This window comes from Molothrus ater, chromosome 16, assembly GCF_012460135.2.
Source record: "Molothrus ater isolate BHLD 08-10-18 breed brown headed cowbird chromosome 16, BPBGC_Mater_1.1, whole genome shotgun sequence".
Taxonomy (NCBI): Eukaryota; Metazoa; Chordata; class Aves; order Passeriformes; family Icteridae; genus Molothrus; species Molothrus ater.
The window spans coordinates 1,991,134-2,012,963 of record NC_050493.2 but is presented as its reverse complement, the minus strand read 5'-3'; the positions used below and the strand labels follow the sequence as shown (position 1 = coordinate 2,012,963).

Below are 21,830 nucleotides of genomic sequence, written 5' to 3'. Positions count from 1 at the left end.
GAGTAAAGGGAGAGGGCATGGGACATTCCCCTGGGATCTCTCAAATTTTTGGAGGACACAGCCTCCTTTTTATCCCAATTTCCCTTCTCCCTTTCCCCATTTCTGAGGTACTTGAGAGGTTCAGACTCCCCAATACGCCTGACACCAAAGATTTCCCGAAGCTTTCCCCCTAATGTACAACCCTCCCTTTTAATTTTTAATTCTTATGGAATTTAGGGGTTTTTCTTCCCCATTGTTTCTTTCATCCTTCAATGTCTAATTTTGTTTATCAGCAAAACTAAAGTTTATTTGTAAAAGAAAATATCTTTTTTCATTCATCAGTCAGTGGAATCCTTCCCATTGTTTCTTTTATCTCCCAGTGCTGGTTTTATCTACCAGCAGACCCACAGCTTGTTTGGAAAGACAAATCCACTGTTCCTCTCACAATCAAACAGTTTTACAGGAAAAAGAAAATCCCATTAAACTCTGCAAGCAAGAAATGTTGTTATATGCATAAGTTGTGGATGTGATTTTAACCTAATCATTGTAGTACACATTACTAGTCTCCCTGAAATAGAATATAAGCTCTGTATCCCACAATAAAATGGGATTCTGATCACCAAGTCAATCTCCCCATCTCTCTCCACTGCCAACAGTTCATCCCTGATTTTAGCAGCAGGAAAAGGTGCTGGTTGCTATCCCTTCACCTTTCAGAAATCCCTGTCAGAATTCCAGCCCCTAAAACCAAATCCCTTTGATTTGATCAGACCCTGCTGATCTCCCAGCAAAGACCAGTCCGAGTTTCCCCAAGCAAACAAAGCAGGAAAAAGCACGAAACGAGAGGGGATGGAGAGAAAATCCCAGCAGATCAGGTTCTCCCCCAAAATCCAGGGAGCTTTTGGGCTCCCCGGAAGGATTTGAAGATGCTTATTTGGGTGGCAGAGCAGCTTCCCAACAAATGCATCCCTCAGGAGGAATCTGATGAGGGGCTGAGGTCCCACAGGGAGAGACCCAGCCAGGGGCCATCTCCCACTCCCTCTGTACCTCCATAAAGAAAGGAAGAGCCCAAATTAATGGGAAAACCGCGTGGTTGCTGCATTTCTGGTGGAACTGGCTTGGACAAAGCCGATGGCTCTGTCCCAGCCTGGAGCTGCAGCAGGGCAGGAGCTGCTTTTCCCCGAGCTGCGTCCCAGACCTGGCACTTTGTGTGCCAGGAGTGTGCTCAGTGTCGGTGAGAGCCTGCAGCACTCGGGGCTGCATTGCTCCAGAGCCAACTTTACCCCGTGTTTTCCCAGCTCCAGGGATCTCAGCTGCTCCATAATCACGCCGAGATAAGGGAGAGGCAGCGCACACATTATAAAAGATGTGGGCAGAAGATAACCAGGTAATTCTTCCAGCCAGGACAGCTCTATTTTTATCTCTCTCTGAACGTCCCTATCTGGTGAAGAGATTTGGCTTTAACAAGTGTTATTCCAGACAATTGCTTGGAATTGCTCTCCCAAAACCCTGGAGCCAAGCAGGAATTGCTCTGCGGCTGCACTTTAAGGAGAGAACAATTGCTGCAGGGCACAGCTGAGGGAAATCAGCCCTCAGCCACTTCCCTGGGGAATTTGGTTCTGTTCCATGATCCAATTACCCGAGGTGGGTGTGGAGGGTTCAGCAGCTTCAGGAACGGGAGAGGGAAGAGGAGCACGTCCTGGGAATTGGGAATTCTTTGTGCTCAGCAGCCCCTCCTCGCACACCCCGCAGCTCCAGACTAAACTGTGACATCACCTGCGCTGTTTCTGGGCTTGGGATCCAACAAAAACCTGGAAGATGTTTTTCCTCCCCAAGCCTTTTCCTTGCCCTCCCACCAGCTGCTTCCCCGGGAGGAAATTTCCATATGAAACAGGCTGGAGAACGGGCCAGGAGCTGCAGCAGCCGCGTTTGGGAGAACATCAGACACCACCCAGCAGTGCCGCGCACAGGGAGGATGAAACAGAGGATTAAAACGCACCAAGATGCAGGAAAATTGGGAAGAGCTGGAGAATTTGGGAGAAGAAGCAGAGAGGAGACACCTGAGAAGTGACTTCAACTCCCAAATGTACAGGATCAGTCCCCATGGCACTGGAGTGAGGCACCCACAGCTGGAGAGGCTCTGTGCATCCCAGGAGTCTCCACTTGGGCAGTTTTGGGATGAAGAATGAAGTGAGGACACAGAGCCCCGGGCTGGGGCCTCAGGAGCTGCACAGAGAAGATCTGGGCACGGATCTGGAGCAGTTTGGTGGCTGGGGGAGGAAAATCTGAGCAGGAGAACAAAGCCCAGCTCTGCTGGGAGGGCTGGGTGAAGCCTGGCTCGGTTCTGAAGGATTTTATCCTCCCTTTCCTCTGCTCTCCTCGCTTTTGCAGCTGTCCCCAAAATAATTTCCGAATTAAAAGTTGTCCCCATGACAAAATCAGTCACCTGGGGGACACTTTCTGCCCAGCATTTCCCCGTCCTTCCAGTTGGGAAGGAGCCACTCCTGTGGGAAGCTCCAACACCACCAGTGAGGGGGGAAGGGACCCAAACTGGCAGCAAATTTCAGACCTTTCTTAAAACCTTTTCCCCCTTTTTTTTATTTCCTGGCAAAACCCAAAAGGGGAAAGAAGGAAGGAGAGCAAGAATGAGAAGCAAAAATGCTGCAGAATGAGGGAATCCCCAATATCCCCCAAATAAATGGATGAGTTCTGCCAGAACCTTCCACTTCTTCCTGCCTTCCCTGCTCCTTGCCAACAGGTAGAGACAAATCACTCATTAATGCTAATGAACCCACTAATCAGGAGAGCTCTGGGGGAAAGACAGGAGAAGCCAAGCCTCGGGATGGATCTGTTATCCCACCAGAGAGGATCTCCCAGCTTTTCCCAACCCTGCTCCCTGCACATCTGGATTTCCCTTTCTCTGTCCCTCGGCATGTCCACGTGCAGGAAGGACAGCAGAGGGGCAGGAAAATCCATTTTCCACCCACTCCTACTGGATTATCCTCAGCTCCAGCCTCCCCCAGGGGAAGTTTTCCCAGCCCATCCATCCCAGCCACTGGAACACAGCAGAGCACAGCCTGCCCCAGCTGGGGGAGCAGAGGGAGAAGCTCAGCACTCAGGGTGAATTCCCTGCTCTCCCTGCTGAGCAATGCCACCAGCAGCAATTAAACACCTTCCACACAAATTCCTGAGCCTGCTCCCAGGAGCTGGAGACTGAAAACCCCCACCCCAAGTGTCCCGAGGCAGCAGAGAAACACAAAACCCTCCCCAGCTCCCTCCCCTCTCCTGCTTCCGAGCCACTGAGTTCCTTGAAAGGCTCCAGCCTGGAAAATGCTGCTCTGCATCCCAGCACACAGGAGCAGCCCCAGGAGAGGAGCTGGGCCTGGCCCCAATTCCTTTATTTCCACTGGGAGCAGCTCAGGAGGGTGGGAAGGAGCCCGAGGGGGGAAAAACCATCCTGGAGATGTCGCCAGGAGCTGCTGGCTCTGCTCTTCCCGTCCAGCACACCAAACCTTCCTCCTTCCCACCAAAGGATTCTTGGGGGATTTCTCCTGCAGCTCCCAACGCCAGCATCTCCTGGCATTGCTCACAGCCCCCCCTGGAGCTGCTGGTCCATGCAATCCCAGCTTTTGTAGGATCACTTTGGGTGTGGAGGGAGAGATTCTCCCATGTCCCAGCGAGCAGAGCCCCAGTCCAACCCACTCCTGCAACAGCCCAGCAATTCCTTCAGAACACCCAGTAAAAATCCTTAAATAACCTCATTCCAGCCCTGTAATGGCACAGCTCTGAAAGACAGAGAGAGAAAAGCAGAAATTCCCAATGCACCTCCAAAAATCCCCAAATTTTCTCTCACAATGCGCTCGACACAAAAATAGTTGCTTTACTCGGAGCTGCCAACTTTCAAGGGGGATTGAAAAGAAAAGGTTTCCATGGGGAAAGAAGAATGATGGCAAAAATCAAAGTCAGTCCCTCCATCTGATGCCTCTGGAAGAGCTGAAGGCTCAGGAAGCTGCAGGGCAGAACACAGCAGGGCAAAGCTGGATTTGAAGCAGCTGTTTGGGAGCTCACTTACACCTCCTTTCATCCAGAAAATTTGGGGTTAGCACCCTGCCTTGCTGGCCCCTGGATTTTGTCCAGATCCTCTGTTTAAAGCAGGTTTGGTTTCAGCTGGGAGGGTTTGGCAGCAGCACCAAGGGGAGAACCTCCAATAATTCAGGTTTTCCCTGTCTCCAGGGCTGTAGAGGAAATCAGAGGCAGGATCTCCGCCCCAGCCCCTCCCAGGCTCCTGAAGGGCTGGGAAACCTCTATGCCCTGAGGAATTGTGGATTTCCCACCCCTGGATGTGTTTGAGGCTGGGCTGGAGCAGCCTGGGATGGGGCAAGGTGTCCCTGCCCATGGCAGCAGGGTGGAATGAGAATCTTTAAGGTCCTTTCCAGGCCTGCCCATTCCAGGATTCCATGATCTGCCCAACAGCAGGAAGATGGGAGCCCTGAAGTGTTTTCCAGGTCATTCCATTCCTTTTTTTCCTTTACAATTTGCTGCTGGTGTGTTAACAGCCACTGCAAGGGGGAACCATGCCCTGACGCCGGGGTTGAGAGAATGAGTCAGAAATTATTTAAAAAAACCGGGAATAATTCCATCTGGATTCCCTAAAACTTCCCCACCGAGCTCCAAGAAATAGGGGTAGCTGGAAATGTAGGGACTGGAACATTGCTGGGTTTCTCTAAATTTAAAATAATGCAAAAAGCCCAACCCAGCAACAGCACTCGGGGTGAAGGTACCAGAAAACCTCACATTTCTCCCACTGGCACTGAGCTGGAATTTTCCTGCCCCATTGGCACCCCCATTTCCCCAAATTCCTTTAGAATGCAGCACCTTCCATCACAATAAACCAGAGCCCAACAGCTGAGGGGTGGCAGAACCCATCCCAGGGGGAAGGAGGCGATCCCAGCCAAACCCCTTCAAACACAGCTCATCCCAAAACCTTCCCTGGCAGGGAGCAAGGGATGAGAAAATCCTGTGACCCTAAAACTTCCACAATGAGCTCCAAGAAACAGGGATAGCTGGAAATGCAGGGACTGGAGCATTTTGCTTTAATTTGAAATTAATGCAAAATTAATAATACCAGAAAATTAAAAGTACCAGAAAACCCCACATTTCTCCCACCGGCACTGAGCTGGAAGCTGGAATTTTCCTGCCCCATTGACACCCCCATTTCCCCAATTTCCTTTAGAATGCAGCACCTTCCATCACAATAAACCACAGGAATTGGGCAGAGCCTCCCAAATTCACCTCTCCCAGCTGCTGAGGGGTGGCAGAACCCATCCCAGGGGGAAGGAGGCGATCCCAGCCAAACCCCAGCTCATCCCAAAACCTTCTCAGACAAGGAGCAAGCCCTGATAAGAAAATCCAGCGAGGCCTTTGATGCTGCTAATGGCCATTACATAACTGCTGCTTAATGTCTGTGCTTAGAGAACGCTTCCCCTGTGGTTCATCTTGAAAGCTCCACTTCGCAGAAAATCACCAGAAAATCACCGAGCGTCTCGAAACCTGACTCGGAGAGAGCGAGGGGGGCTCGCTGCAGTTAATTACAGCAACGGGGCCACCCAGGCAGGGCTGGAACTGCACAGTTTGGGCTTGGGAATGGCAGCTCCGGGGTCCAGCCGAGCCCGGAGGGGTTGGGTGAGCGGGAAATTGATGCTGGGCGTGCGGGAGAGGGTTGGGGGCGTGGGGAGTGGAATCGCACCCATGGCAGGCTCGTGGATTCTCCATCCTGCTGGGATGAGTAAAAGCCACCAGAGCTGGTCCAGAGGACAGGCAGAGGCTGAGGGAGCCCCAGGAGTGAGCAGTGAGAGGCAGGAGCAGGACCTGAGGGATGATCCCTGCCTGTCTTGCAGACAATCCGAGCGCAGGCAGCAGATGATTACCCAGGGATGTAATTACAGGCTCCATCTCCTCTCGCCGAGTTGGAGCTGCCCTAAGAGCTGGGCTGGGGCATTTCCTCACCTCCGAGCTGCTGACATCTCTGACAGGAGCCTTTGGAAGGATTTTTTCCAGGAAAATTCCCCTTTTCTGTGCTGGCTGTGCTTGGTTTTTCATCCAGGTGTGTCCTCACCCCGGGAAGGGGCAGGGGCACAACGGCCCCAGCTCAGGGAGCAGCAAGGGATGCTCCAAAGCCTGGGATGAGCCAGGAACCATCCCCAGCTCCAGCAGCACCTGCCCAGTCCCACTCTGAACCCAGCAGGAGGAGCCCAGGGCTGGCAGCAGGGTCCAAAGGAGGTGGCGGATCCAGGATTTATCCAGAGAGCTCAGGAGCAAAAGACAAACAGCAGCAGCACAGCCCGAACCAGGACTAAGAGCCTGGGCTGGGCTTAAATCGATCAGCTGGGCCTTGGGCAGGGCTGAGGGGGTCCCAGGTGAGGCTCAGCAGGGTAATGAAGGTTTATTACCAGAGGGGCTGCTCCACACAACTGCCCAGCCTGGAAAATCCCAAATGAAATTTTGCCTCTTTCAAGTTGGGTTTGATGACCCTGGAGGCGTTTTCCAGCCTTAATGATTCAGGTTCTGCCCATCCCTGGTGCCCGTCCCGCACTCTGAGCTGTGTCCAAATGATTTTAATGCTTCTCACATCCAGTTTCTTATCTTAAATCCCTGACAAGGATTTATCTCTGGGTTTCAGCTGCATCTCCAAATCACCAGCCCCTGCCAGGGGTTGGGGTGTGCTCGGTGACCTGAACTGTTTGGAGAGCTGGGAATTTGTTCTACATCCTCCAGCTCCCAGAGTCAGGGATCTCAGGCAGAGCTGATCCAGCCCACTCCCATCCTCGTCCTTCAGGTGCAGCAGGAATTCACAAAACCCTCAGGAAATTGCTGACAAATGGGATTTTTTCCAGACCAAAAAGGACCCTGCTGAGCGCTGGGATTTTTCCAGCAGGGGACAGAAAAATCCCCTGCTGGAAAAGGGAGAAAAAAGGGAGAGAAATGTGGAGAAAAAAAGGGGGGAAAAAAAGGTGGAAAATTTTTCCTTTTGCTTGTACTCACATGGCAAAATTCCTGTCTAGGAAGCACCTGTTCCTCAGCAGCCCTGCCCAGAGCTGGACCCCAACAATGCCAAAGATGAAGAAGACGAAGAAGCAGAGGAGGAGGACGTTGCCTAACATAGGCAGAGTGTCCAGCAGCAGCGTGACCAGGATCCTCATACCTGGGGGAGGAGGGAAAACCACGTCAGGATGGGCACAAATCACCATTCCCGCCTTGGATGTGCAGCCAGGGCAGAAAAACCGGGATTTGGTGTTTTCCTCTAAATGCTGAGGCTGAAAAGGGAGGTGAAAATGCCAAAGGTTTGGCAAGAAATGGGAATAACAGCAATATCCAGAGGATGGATTGCAAGGATGGGATTTCCAGGTGTTTTCATTCATTCAACTGCAAGACAGTTTTTTCCTGGAGAAACGCTCCTGGGAATTGTCAAAATATGGATTTGCAATATTGCAAACTCCCCTCATGGATCACAGGAATTGTTTCCCTAAAAACCACGGAGCCCGGGCCTCCACCACAGACAGTCCCTGTTCCATGGAGAACTCCTCTCCTTGCTGGAAAGGAGGGGAAATTTGGATTTTTTTTTTTTTTTTGAGGATGGAAAGCAGGATGCTTTTCCTCCAAGGGTGTTCCTCCCTCCAAGAAAAGCTCTGCCCCCTTTCCCTCCTCGTGCAGAGGCTGTGGGCACCTTCCCACCAACCCCACACCTCTGCCAAGGATCTCCATGAACCCCGAGTTCCTCCAGCCTCTGGTGCCAGGGAAATGCTGATTTCCATGCCAAATATTCCATCTGGAATTTTCTGACCATGGGGTTGGAATTCCTGGTGGTTATTTCCAATATTAGTTTTGGAATTCCTGGTGGTTATTCCCAACACTGGGGCTGGAATTCCTGGTGGTTTTTCCCAACACTGGGGTTGGAATTCCTGGTGGTTTTTCCCAACACTGGGGTTGGAATTCCTGGTGGTTATTCCCAATATTGGTGTTGGAATTCCTGGTGGTTATTCCCAAAGGGGGGGTTGGAATTCCTGGTGGTTATTCCCAATGTGTCCTGTCACAAAATCATGGAATACCCCAGTGGGAAGGGACACACCAGGCTCCTCAAATCCAACTCCTGGCCCTGCCCAGCACTGTCACCCCCTCGGGAGCAATCCCACATTTTCCTGGCAAATCCATCTTAGGAAAAGCAAGGACACACTCAATCCCCACTGGAACGACAATGCTGGGATTTTCCCCTGTTTTTCCCCCCTCTCTCACTGATATCCTCCCTCTTTTTTCCAAAAATGGGTAAAATTTCTCTCCCTGTGCCAGACATTTTTTTTTTCCCCCTGCTCAGCTCCTTTTGGTATTTGGGGTTGTTTGGTGGCATCATCCCAGAGATTGGATCCAGCTGTTCCCCAGCCACCCCGGGCTCTCCTTGGAATGCTGAGTGTGCCATGGGAAAAGAGCATCACCAGGGCTGAAACAAGGAGCAGGATTTTCATCCCCAATTCCATGGGATGCCTGGTTTAAACGCCCCCAGCAGAATAATAAAAATAAATTTTAAAAATACACAAAAATAAAATTTAAAGTAAAACCCCCCAAAATTTATAAAAATAAACAGAAAAATAAATATATAAATATAAATATAAAAATAAACAGAAAAATAAATATAAAAATAAATATAGAAAAAGAAATAAAATATAATAATAAATCTAAAAAATAAATATAACAATAAAGATAAAAATAAAGCAGTGAAATGGATTTGAAAAAAAAACAAACCCAACCTAGTGACCATTGCTGAAAAAAAAAATCCCTGACTCCAGCCCCTGCCAAGTGAATAAATTGCAGAAATTCCATTTTTCCAGTGGTTTGGAAGGAATCATTTCTAATAGAAATGATGTTTTTATTGGCCAGGGTTCTTCTTTCTTTTCTTAACAAACTGCATTGAGCTGAAAGAATCTCGTGGGTGAATTTATTGTGCCTGGAAGCCACGAGCTGATGGTGCTGGCTGGATCCCAGGGAAGAGCCCAGGAATCCCAGGGATAAATCTCCAGGCTGGTTCTGCCTGTTTCCCTGCATTTAGCACCAGGTTCATCTCCTCTGATCCAGCTGTAAATTTTATCTGGTGGAAAATCCCATTCCCAAGTCCCAGAGCTGGGAGTGGCATGGATGCTGCTGGGGTGGGCTGGAATTCCAAGGAATTTTCATGGACGAAAACGTAACCACAAAAATCCACCAAAATCCAGGGATTTTCCCATCCCTTCTCCACAGGTTCTGGAATATTTTGGTCTGAAACAGCAAAATTCTCAATGTTCTGGAGTGGGTGGGGTTGGACAGGTGGAGGCTGGATGATCTGCCCTCCAGGAATGGGGATATTTCTGGGAATCATTCCTAGGGATCCCAATCCTGGTGCTCAGGTCCCCTTTGGTGGTGCCAGCCCAGCCCAGCTGCTCCTCGGGCACCTCCACTCCAAACACGGATTGAACCCGCTGGATTTCATCCCACAGAATATTAACAACAACAAAAAAAAAGGAATATTTTCTATCACCTGCCTGTTGGAAAAATATGGGAATCCCATGGGAAGTGCAGTGAAAAAACCTTGGAAGGCTCGTTTGGTGTCAGGGATCAGGGAGACAAACACAAGCTGGACTCAGAGCAAAATTCCACCTAAAGCTGGAGCTGTTTGGGTCCCTGGAGCTTGGTGTGAATCCTTCAGTTCCCCGGGCTGTGCCCTCAGCCCAGCTGGATCCCAGCTTGAGATTCCCACTGTTCCATGGGAATAGTGAAGGGTTTTGTGGATTTGAAGGAGTTCAGAGGGAGCCTGATCCTCATCCCAGCCTGGAGGGCTCCGAGCCCAGCCCATGATCCCTCTGCTCCACCCCAGCCCCAGAGCCCCAAATCCCAGAGGGAAACTTCTCTGGAACCCCAAATCCCAAAGGGAAATCTCTCTGGAACCCCATATCTCAGAGGGAAACTTCCCTGAACCCCAAATCCCAGAGAGAAGTTTCCCTGAATCCCAAATTCCAGAGGGAAACTTCTCTGGAACCCCAAATCCCAGAGGGAAATCTCTCTGGAACCCCAAATCTCAGAGGGAAACTTTGTGTTGTGCTTTCCAAAACCCTGGCAACAAAACCTCGTTAGGAAAACAAAGCTCCAAAGGGTTCCAGGCCCCTTTTGGCCTCTCTTTTTTGTGGCCTTGTTTTTAAGGACCTCACTGTGCAATTCACTGCTTTTGTTCCTTGTTTTCCAGAAAAAAACCTCTGTGGAATTGGGAGTTCTGAGAGAAATTTCCAAGGTTCCTGGGTGTAAACATCCATCTGTTCCCTCACATTTTCCTTGGAGAGCCTGGAATCAAACCCCTTCTGGGGGAGGTGGTTGTTTGCCTGTCCTTGGATGTGCTGAATCCAGGCAGGATTTGGGGCTGGCTCGCTCCAACAGAACAGGAAATATCCCTTTTTAAATTTCTTTTTCTTTTTTTTTTTTGCCAGGATCCCTGTGATTTCAATCCAATGCTGCTGCATTTTGATTGAGGTGGATTTGGGTTGAAAAAGGGTGGAATTGCTGTGGAATGAGCACCTTGCAAAGGCCAGCTCAGCAGCTGGCTGATTCCAGCAGGGAATTATTCCAACGCGGTGCCTCGGATTTAAAATTGGATTTAGAAGCCAAGCAGCTGAAGCCACTTGAAAATGGATTTAGGAGCCACTTGAACTTCCTATCGAGGATGATCCCAATTTTGTTTCACATGGAGCAAACCCTCCCTGGGGTTTTAGCAGCAAGGGAAGCTCCTGAGCTGCTAATCCCGAACATAAAGTCCTGGAAAGATCTTAAATACTGAGGAGGGAAAACGAACCCAGCAGGGCAAGAAGATCCCTCTTGGAAGTGACCTTTTCCCTTCCTTTGGAGGAACATTGTTTACTTTGCACCACCAGAGAGTTGTTTTCCCTAGAAAAGTCACGAAAACCTTGGAAAACAGCTCCGAGGGTCAATCCCCTGCTCCCCTGCCCTTTGCTAACACCAATTATGATAATGACGATCTCTAACTCGCCATTAAAAATTAAATTAATTCATTTCCTCTCATTAGCTGCACAAAGCAGAAAGCCAGGTGTGTGTGTGTGTGGGTTATTCCCATGGTTTTCCAGTTTTCCCAAGCTGAGCTCAGAAATCCAGGTGTGTGTGGGGAGGGTTATTCCCAAAGTTATCCCAGACCGAGCTCAGAAATCAAGATGGGGTAGGGCGGGTTTATTCTCAAAGTTTTCCAGTTTTCCCAGGCCGAGTTTAGAAATCCAGGTGTGTGTGAGGAGGGTTATTCCCAAAGTTTTCCAGTTTTCCCAGACCGAGCTCTGAAATCCAGGTGTGGGGAGGGTTATTCCCAAAGTTATCCCAGACCAAGCTCAGAAATTGAGGTGGGGTGAATTTATTCCCTAAGTTTTCCAGTTTTCCCAGTCTGAGCTCTGAAATCCAGGTGTTTGTGGGAGTTATTCCCGTGGTTTTCCAGTTTTCCCAGACTGAGCTCAGAAATTGATGTGGCTTGGGTTTATTCCCAAAATTTTCCAGTTTTCCCAGGCTGAGCTCAGAAATCAAAATGGGGTGGATTTATTCCCAAAGTTTTCCAGTTTTCCCAGACTGAGCTGAGAAACTGAGGTGGGGTGAATTTATTCCCAAAGTTTTCCAGTTTTCCCAGCCTGAGCACAGAAATCCAGGTGTGTGTGGGGAGGGTTGTTCCCAAAATTTTCCCAGACTGAGCTCTGAAATCCAGGTGTGGGGAGGGTTATTCCCAAAGTCTTCCAGTTTTCCCAAGGCCACTCCAGTTTTCTGAGCTCAGAAATCCAGGTGTGTGTGGGGAGGGTTATTCCCAAAGTTTTCCCAGGCTGAGCTCAGAAACCCAGGTGTGTTTTGGGGGGGTTATTCCCAAAGTTTTCCAGAGCTGTGCCCAGGGGTGTCACTTACTGGGGACCCTGTTGATGGCGCGCAGGGGCCGCAGGACGCGCACGGTGCGGATGGCGGACAGGCTGACGTTGTGGCCATCCAGGGAATATTCCATCATCCTGCAGGGAAAACAGCACAGCAATCAGGATGGGGGTGCTCGGGAGAAGCTCAGGAAAAGCTGCCTGCAAGCCCAGGGGTGCTTGGTTGCAATTCCATGTGCCCAAAGCAATTCCAGGCTGGATGGGGTTTGGAGCAATCTGGGATGGTTGGAGTTATCCCTGCTCATGGCAGGGGTGGAATAGGATGAGCTTTAAGGTCCCTTCCAGCCTTTACTGCCTTCACTTTGGGGAAAGCAGGATTTTCCTTCCAGGATGTGAAGAAACCTCCAAGGAAGCTGGAGAGGGAAACTCCAGCAGGGATTGTAGTGATAGGACAAGGGGGAACGGGTTCACACTGAAAGAGGGGAAATTTAGGTGGGATATTGGGAAGGAATTCCTGCCTGTGGGGGTGAGGAGGGCCAGGCACAGATTCCCAGAGAAGCTGTGGCTGCCCCTGGATCCCTGGGAGTGTCCAAGGCCAGGCTGGATGGGGCTTGGAACGCTCTGGGATAGTGGGAGGCGTCCCTGCCTATGAGATGATCCTTAAGGTCCCTTCCAACCCAACCCATTCCTTGATTCCCTGACTCTCCAGGACAAGGAGCTGCTCCCCAGCTTTTCTCTCCTCCTGTGACCAAACCTGAATACCCAAACCAACACCAAAAATCCACAAGTCATTTGCTTTCCATTTGATTATTAAGAGTAAAGAACATTTTCTCCTTGATTCTTCTTCCCCACTCCCCCTAAACATTTTGGATGGATTGGCACTCAGTAGATGATTCCCTACACTGGAAAATGGGAGGCACAAGGCTTTGGGATGTCTTGGGACCCAAAACTCATCCTGGGAATCTGCAAGATCTCCAGGGACTGGAGGAACCAGGATGCCAAGAGTGGGGTCCTGTTATCAGATTCTACCTGGAAATCCTGAATCCCTTGGAAATGCCCCACAGAAATCCACTGGAGCTGGGAATTTTGGAGGATTGGCACTTGGTAGGTGATTCCCTACCCTGAAAAACAAGAAGGCACGAGACTTTGGGATCAACAGCTGCAAAACCTTCAGATGTCAAATCCAAATCATATCCTGGGAGCCTGGAATGTCTCCAGGGACTGGATGCACCAGGAACCTCTGGATTTCAGCTCTCCTGAGCACCATCCCTGCTGCTGGGCTGCAGACAGAGAGCTCACCAGTTCCACAGGGCTTGAAACGTTCCAGGGAACATTTCTGGGGCGAGGAAAACATGAAAGGACTCTGGGAGCTGGAAGGAACTTCAGACACCATCCGTGCCAGAGGCAGGAGCTGTGTTTATTTTGTAGTTCCTCTGCTCCCTTTGGAGCTGCTGCTGAGGCAAACCAGCCCCTCTAAGGAGGCAGAACGGGGCAAAGAAAGCTCCGCTGATCACTTGTTCCCTTCTTATCACAAAAAAAACCCCCTCGGAATAACTTCAGCACATCCATCCCCTGGCTGGGAAAAGCAGCTTTGTTGTTCCAGTGGTGAGTTCCCTGCTAAAAGCAGCTCCAGTTTTGGGAGCACACGCTGGATTGAAGGGTGGTGGTGGTGGTGGTGAGAGGTGATTCCCAGCGAGATGGGAAATCATAACCAAGGTGTGGCTCAAATCCACCAGAAACATCTGGAGATGGTCCAGGATCGTCCAGGAGAGGTGGGAAATCATATCCAAGGTACGGCTCAATTCCACCAAAACCATCCTGAGATGGTCCAGGATCAGTCAGGAAAGGGGGGAAATCATATCCAAGGTACAGCTCAAATCCACTAAAACCATCTGGAGATAGCCCAGGATTGGCCAGGGAAGGTGGGAAATCATATCCCAGGTCTGGAGATGGTCTGGGATCAGCCAGGGAAGGGTTTTTTCTTCTTCTCATCTCCAGCCTGAGTAGTGCCACATCTCCAGCGGGGTCTCCTGCTGTTTCCATCCTCCCCAAACATATTCCAGCCATGGAAAGTGGGGAAAAACCTTGGGAAACTCCCAGATGGCCTCACCAGCCACTTTCCCCCTCATTCCAACAGCAAAATTCCCAGTGCCAAAGCTGTCCCTGAGGATGAGCAGAGGGCTCAGCCCTTCTGCCTCCATGGGGTGCCCCAATCCTGGGTTTGGGGGAGCTCTGAGGAGCTGGGGATTTTCTGCTCATCCCACAGATTCAACGTGGAAAACCACCCTCAGTTCCTTGATCAGAATCCTGATCTCCAGTTTTCCCCGCTCTTCCCCTGCCACTCCTCCCTTAAACACCGCAGCAGCTTTATAGGAAAACATAATTAAGGTAAAAATAATTAATAATTAGGGTTTTTTTTTGTTGTCCCTGATGTTTCTTCTCCAACTGCACCCGAGTTCCAAGGAAGCTCCGCTCAGGAGGGCTCATGTTTTATTCAGGGCACTAAAACTATTCCTAATTGTATGCCAGACAAATAACACAGAGCACAACAAAACCCCATTAGTGCAGGGAAGATGGCACAGCACTAATGGAAAGGGAAAAACGCCCCAACATATTCCAAGGATGTTTTAATTAACCTCGGGCTGGTCATTAGAAAGGCAGGAATTCAGAAGTCAGGCAGTAATTAAAGCTTTCCATCCCTTCCCAGGATGTACTGAGCAGGTAGGAGAGCCTGGGCTTTCCAAAGCTGTTTATTTATTGGGTAAAAAAAAATTAGTTTGAGCTTTGCCAAGCTTTTACTCCACTCAGTTATTCCCTGTGGGGGTGAGGGAAGTGGTGTCAAAAGCAGGAGGATCATCCTTGGAGCTGTTTATTAACACATCCTGCACAAACCAGCAGCTGGGGGAGATGGAGTGAAGCTGTAAACCAGGAGGAGTTGGGAATTTGGGTGAACTCCCAGCCAGTTTTTCCCACTGAGGTTTCAACCTTCCTAACGAGGTTTTTGGGCTCAATTCTTGTTCACCCTATCCCTGCCTTGCTCTGCTGCTGGCACGGGGCAGGAGTGGGGCTGAGCTGATTTCTTTTGGAGATAACAGCACTGGGACAGCTCAGGATGTGTTAGGAAATAAAGGATTGCTCCAAACCCCCACAGCTCTGCTTGATATTCACCACCCACCCCCAGACCCAGCGTGGTTTTGGGGGTGAGGATTTAAAAAATCAGATTTGGGAGATTCTGCCTCCCAAGGCAGAATCATGAGAACCAGCCAGGACAAGGCATGGATTTGTTCCCTGGGATTTTCCCTGCCCCAGGAGGAAGGGATGAGGTGGTTGCTGACCCTGCCATGACGATGAAGAAGTCCAGGCGGTTCCAGGTGTCTCCAAGGTAGCACTTCTGCCCGAAGATGCCCAGGGCCACCATCTTGATGACCATTTCCACGGCAAAGAAGGCGAAAATGAAGTCATCAAATGCCTGGAGAGCAGGAAAAGAGGATTTCAGTCAGTCCTGAGTGCTCCCAGCACGGGGACATTCCATGTTCCCATCACCCAGGTGCCACCTCCCAGCTCCAAAATCAAACCAAAATCAAACCTGCCCCTGGCACAGCTCCTGGCTCATTCCAGGCCTTGGGAAGTGCCCCCAGCTTTTGTTCATCCCCTGGTAAGGCATGAGGGTATCACAGGGCTGGAGCCCCTCTGGAGCCAGGCTGGGAGAGCTGGGAATGTTCCCCTGGAAAAGGCTCCAGGGAAACCTCAGAGCCTAAAGGGGCCTAAAGGGGCTCTAGGTGAGCTGGAGAGGTATTTGTCTTCATTAACCAACTTTCCCTTATTAAACTACACAGAATTTGGCTCTATAATTTCAGTTCATTTAATTACTGACATGCAAACTCCTCCATAATGGAGTTCAGGTTTTCCACCTCACGTGCTGGCTTCCAATCCCTCCTGCAGGCTGTGACAGGGGAGGGATAATGGGGATTTTCCAGCCCTTTCCTGCCTAAAACCTGTCAGGAAATTTCCAAGGCCAGGTTGGATGGGGCTTGGAGCAACCTGGGATAGGGAAGGTGTGGATAGGGATGGAACTGGATGAGCTCTAAGGTCCCTTCCAATCAGTTTGGAATTCCATGGAGGATCCCAGTGACCTTTCCGTATGGCTGGGACAGTCCAAGGGATGTGGGATCCAAAGGAGCTGAGCAGGCTGGTGATTTGGGGTTGGGAGTGAGGGAAGCCATTCCCAGCCAGAGGAAGGTGCAGGGAGCCAAGGAGCTGCCCACACAGCAGATGCCCTGGGATGTGCTTCCAAAGCTGCTCCAGCGGGCAGTGAGGGGACACCAGGAGGGACAAGGGGACAGGCCTGATGTCCCCTGAGCTCGGGGCCAGGGGCTCTGGATGGGGGAGGATTCCCAAAGGACTTCTCCTGGCACGCTGAGGAGTTCAGGATGGGCTCACCCCGTGCTGTTTCCTCATGGAGAAGGGAAAGGGAACGGAGTGGCAAGGGCAGTCCTGGTGCCACGTGGCACGGAGCAATCCCAGCAGGAGCTGGCAGGGATGGAACTGACAGAGAGAGGAACCACGAGGGAGGTTCCCACCCCTGGAATCCTGGAATGGTTTGGGTTGGGAAGGACCTTAAAGCCCATCCAGTGCCACCCTGCCATGGGGACACCTTCCATGGGTGCTCCAAGCCCTGTCCAGCCTGGCCTGGGACACTTCCAGGGATGGGAGCCCACGAGTTTTGTGGTGTCCAAGGAATCCAGTGGGATCTGCCTTCCCACTTCTGAGCCCTTGTTAAGGATGGAGAGGAAGGACCTGGCTGGGACAGATCCACATCAGCCTTTAGGCTCACCCCAAGCAGGTCCCACACAGGCCGGGCTTTGTGGAAAACCCATCCCAGCTCTGTGGGAAAGCTTTTCCTGGGGAAAAGGAACACGATGGGGCTCCCATCTCCCAGGGCAGCCACCCCAGCCCTGCATCCCACAAACCCCAGGGATCTGGGGCCGTGGGTCCTCACCTCCAGGATGGTGCAGCGCTCGGACTGGCACTCCACGTCCTCGCAGGGCTGGAACATGCCCAGGGTGACGCAGTTGAGCAGGATCACCAGCATGCTCACGTGCTCGAACCAGGTGGCACCGGGTTAAGGACAGCACGGCTTCGGCAGGGCACGCCTCCAAACCCTCCTCCCATCCAAACCCTTCTCCCGGGCTATTCCCAGCTCCAAATCCCAAGTTTCGGCAGGGAATCACCCCACAGCAAGAGAGCAGCTCAAGGGCACCACCACCGGAGCAGTGCCCAGTTCCTTGTGCCAACCCTGCTCTCCTGGACTCCCTCTGGAGTTGTGGGAATGAGGGTCTCTCATTCCAACCCCATTCCCACATCTCCAGAAGGCAGAGATTGGAGACATTCCCCTCTGAGATTCACATCCTCATGGGAATGAGGTTCTCCCATTCCAACCTCATTCCCAAAACTCAAGGAACAACAGATTCCACTCTGAGATCCACATCCTCATGGGAATGAGGTTCTCCCATTCCAACCCCATTCCCACATCTCCAGAAGGGACAGATTCCATTCTGAGATCCACATCCTGATGGGAATGGGGTTCTCCCATTCCAACCCCATTCCCAAATCTCAAGGAATGAGAAGGGACAGATTCCACTCTGAGATCCACATCCTGATGGGAATGGGGTTCTCCCATTCCAACCCCATTCCCACATCTCAATGAAGGACAAATTTCACATCCTGGTGGACAAAGACAAAACAGAGCCAAGCTGGTGAGGCCAAGGATGGGAATGTTGGGATTCAGGATGCAGAAGGCATGAAAAAGAAGGAAAGGGCTCCCAGCTGGATGTCTCCAGTCTCCAAAATTCCCTCATATTCCTTACAGGATCCACCAGTGCTCAATTAACCGATAATTAATTGATCTAAGTAGGAAGTGGTGATTTGCATCAGTGCAAAATAGGCCCAAAGTTGCTGTTTGCTGCCGGCAGGACAATTAAAAATCCCACAAAAAGATGGAATAATTCCACAAATTAAGCAGGAACGAGAGAACTGTTTCTAGGGAAAATAATTGGAAACATCTGGATGTGAATAAACCTTTGTGCTTCCAAACCCACACCTGGGGGAGGCAGAGAGAGGCACAGACATTGAATTATTTCTGATAACAGCAATTCCTGGATAAAAAACCTCCCATGTTTATTCCTTAGGAATATTTTATCTGGGATTTTATCTGCTCAGGATAAAATTCATTGCAGCAGATCAGAGCTTCAGTCTCAAACTGGTTTTGCAGGTTCTTATTCAGCCAGATGAAAAAAAAAAAAGGCAAAAATCTGTGGGGTCAAATCTTGCAGCTCCCTAAAATCTGCTCCCAAAACCCAAGTTCTTATTTTAGAGGGGCTTTAATTGGAAAAGAAATTTAATTTAATTTAAAAATTAATTAATTATAAAAATTTAATTCAGAGCTGGGAACACCTTTTGTTTCCCGTGGGATTAATGCCAGGGAAATCCCTCACTGGAGAGCAGGATTACTCCCAGAGCTCTGCCCTAATGGGGCTGAGCTTAATAATAAATAATAATAAATTTCCTGGCAGAAATTGAAGGGAATTTCCATTGACTGCCCCTTCCTTACCCCTGGAGCCCCCAAAACCAGGACTGAACCCGATTTCCTGCTTCTCCAGAACCTTCCAAAGGCATCCAGGCTCTAGCAGCCCCATGGAGATGTCCCAAAAAAATCCCCTGGGGTGGGGTGGGGATGGGGTGATGCAGCTCGGCAGGGTGGGATTAGGGATCACATTCCCAGGGATGAAAAACCCAGTTCTGGTGGGATGGGAAAACCCCCAGAGGAGGGAAAAAAAAAAATAAAAAGTGAGGAAATGGTGAAAAAAGTCCTGGAGCAGCACAAAGAGCAAGGATGTGACTGGAGAGGGAATTCCCACAGAACATCCTTGGGGATGTTCCCGGAGTGCTTTTCCAGCAGGGGAGCCAGGGAAGGTGAGGGATGGCACAAATTCCTCCCGGCAAATCCCCTAAAAGCGGGAACGCGGCTGTTGCCATGGCAACGGCGGCTCGGGCAACTTCCCAAATCCTTGGGAAGAGAAAGAGCCAAGGGGGATCCGCGCTGGAGGCAGAGAGGATCCCAAAGGGAGTGCTCAGTATTTCACCCTCTGGCAGAAATTCCAGGGAAAAGACATCTCAGAACACCTGGGCCAAGCTCGGAATCCCAGATTCCAAATTCCCAGATGGATTCCCTTTGGGAAGGGGATCCTGCTTTCTTTGAGGGCTCCACAGCAGCTCTTAGACTGAAACTTAGTCCCGAGTTTAAAAGCGGCACCGCAAAACCCAGGCTCCATTCCTGACGCTCCTGACTCTCCCAGGGAAACTCTCCTGATGCTCCCCGCCAGTTTCATGTGGGATTTATGGGATTTATTTTCCCATAATATTATTTTTAAGCCACCCAGTGGATTTTAAGCTGTTATTTTCCACTGCTAAATCCACCGGGATCTGGCAGCCTCCTGGTTATTATGGATCTCCACCATCCCTCTCCCAAATCCTACAAACATTCCTGCAAAAAGAAAATCTGGGATGGCATCACCACTGTGATAAATCCACAACTTTCATCCCATGCTTGGAATGAAGGACACAATTCCCAAAGTCCCAGGTGCTCCAGAGGGAGCAGCTCCATTTAGAAATTCCCAATCCCAATCCTCATTCCACATGGGAGAGAGGCTGGAGCCACAGGCCTGACACCCAGGAACTGAACAGAAGCAAGATCATGGCACTATTTTCCCATAATCTTATTATTTTTAAGCCACTCAGGGGATTTTGGAGACTTAACCCATGATTTTAACCCCTGGATTTGGCGGGATCCTGGTTATTATGGATCTGTCCCCAGGCTGAGGAAAATCCCAAAGCCATAAATCCCAGTTTGGGTCCAAGAAAAACCAAATATTTACAGGAGGAGCTGCCAAGGGAAGTTTCAGTTTGGGTGGTTTGAGATGTGAGTAATGCACGGAATACAAACACAAATCCTGGGAATTCCAGAGCGTTCCAGGGATGTCCTGCTCCTCTGAGAGGAGAGGGATTGGGTGGGGAATGTGGGAAGGGGAAAGGGATAAAAAAAAGGGGGGAGAAAAAAGGGAATTTATGATAATTTATAAATGATAATAATTTATTATTTATTATAAAGTATAATTTATTATCACACTTAATTATAAATTATAATAATTTATTATACTTTATTATAAAGTACAATAATTTATTATAATAATTTATTTTAAATTATAATAATTTATTTTTATAATTTATTCTAAAATATAATAATTTATTCTGAATACGTTATTTTAACATTTATAATATTTATAAAATAAAATAGAACCAGATCAAACAAAAATAAAAGCTATAATAATAGATAACAGTAATATATAATAACATGCTAATAAAATAGCAGTGCAGATAATGATTATAGTGATGATGATGACAATTAATAATTATGGTAATAACGATGATGATCAAGTTAATAATAGCACAGCAAGTGGATGAACAAAGGGTAGGGATGATCCAGAGGAGGAGCCACAACCCAACACCAGGGTCCTGTGTCACCTGGTCCCCAAATTGCCACCCTGCTGTCCCCAGCACCCTGGGAATGAGGGTGGTTAAAAGAGGTGACAAGGAGCAAAAAAAGGGACAATAATAATGCCAATTGTTCAGGGAAATGGGGTTTTGGAGGCAGGGTCAGCACACAGCAGAGCCAAATGTCACCTGCTGCCAAAATTGCTGAGGACAGCCTGAGCTGGGGATGAGATGTCCCCGGGAATGAGCGTGGCTGGAAAAGGTGACAAAGAGCAAAAAAAAGGGACAATAATAACGGCAACCTTTCCAGGAATTGTGATTTTGGAGGCAGAGTCAGCAGAACCACATGTCCCCCCCAGGCAGGACGTGTGGAATTCCCAGGAAATGTTCATCAAAGCCAACCCAGGGCTGCTCCGGGAGTGTGGGGTTTATTTAGGGCAGAAATTCATTCCTGCTCAGCCCTGAGCTCTGGCAGCTCCTGGGTTTGATCCCGTGCCTGCTGTGCCCCCTGAGCAGGGCTCTCACTGCCTGGGTGACATTTGGTGGCTTTGGGGGTCACCAGTGGCCTTGGCAGTGCTGGGTTAATTCCATCTCAGAGAGCTTTTCCTGAATAATTCTGGGATTCTCTCTTGGCCTTTGCTCTTCAACTGGGCATGAACCCCAACCTAAGCAGCTCCTGAAGGATATTTTCCCCTCTGTTCCCAAGGATTTTTCCATGTGCATCCCAGGGATTTTTTTCCCCTCTGTTCCCAAGGCTTTTTCCATGTGCATCCCAGGGATTTTTTTTCCCCTCTGTTCCCAAGGATTTTTCCATGTGCATCCCAGGGATTTTTTTCCCCTCTGTTCCCAAGGATTTTTCCATGTGCATCCCAGGGATTTTTTCCCTCTGTTCCCAAGGATTTTTCCATGTGCATCCCAGGGATTTTTTCCCTCTGTTCCCAAGGATTTTTCCATGTGCTCCCCAGGGATTTTCCCCCTCTGCTCCCCAGGGAATGTCCAGGGCACAGCACCCAGTGCCCACCTGGCCACCCTGGCAGGGCCAGCTCCTGGCACACCCACCCAGGGACAGAAGGATTTATCCTGTGCCATTCCCAACGACCCTTCCTGGAGTTACCCAGCAGAAGAATTATTTTACAGCCATAACTGAGGAGAAGGCAAAGCAGGCACAGCCTGGCCCCAAATTTGGGGAAGGGGCAGCAGCAGGGGGAGGCTGGCAGCATTCCCAGCAGCATTCCCAGCCCCAGGCTGGAGCTGGATCCAGAGCAGCCACACGTTCCTGCTGCTCTGTCCCCAACATCTGCTGCAGCCTCGTGCTGGGCTGCAGGACACAAATCCCTCCCAAAGCCGGCTCCAGACAGGGAATGCCCTTTTCACCCCGGGAAT

At 49.9% G+C, this 21,830-nt stretch overlaps 1 protein-coding gene across 1 annotated transcript in view; it reads right to left on the bottom strand.

Annotated features, from left to right (window-relative positions):
- LOC118692511 (voltage-dependent T-type calcium channel subunit alpha-1H) overlaps window positions 1-16,997 on the bottom strand; it is a 111,204-nt gene extending 94,207 nt beyond the window's left edge. The window contains 4 exon segments of the mRNA XM_036392387.1: window positions 7,018-7,177; window positions 11,938-12,035; window positions 15,233-15,366; window positions 16,897-16,997. Coding sequence (XP_036248280.1) covers window positions 7,018-7,177; window positions 11,938-12,035; window positions 15,233-15,366; window positions 16,897-16,989 — 485 coding nt within the window. The 5' untranslated portion in view covers window positions 16,990-16,997.
- Window positions 16,998-21,830: the final 4,833 nt, after the last annotated feature.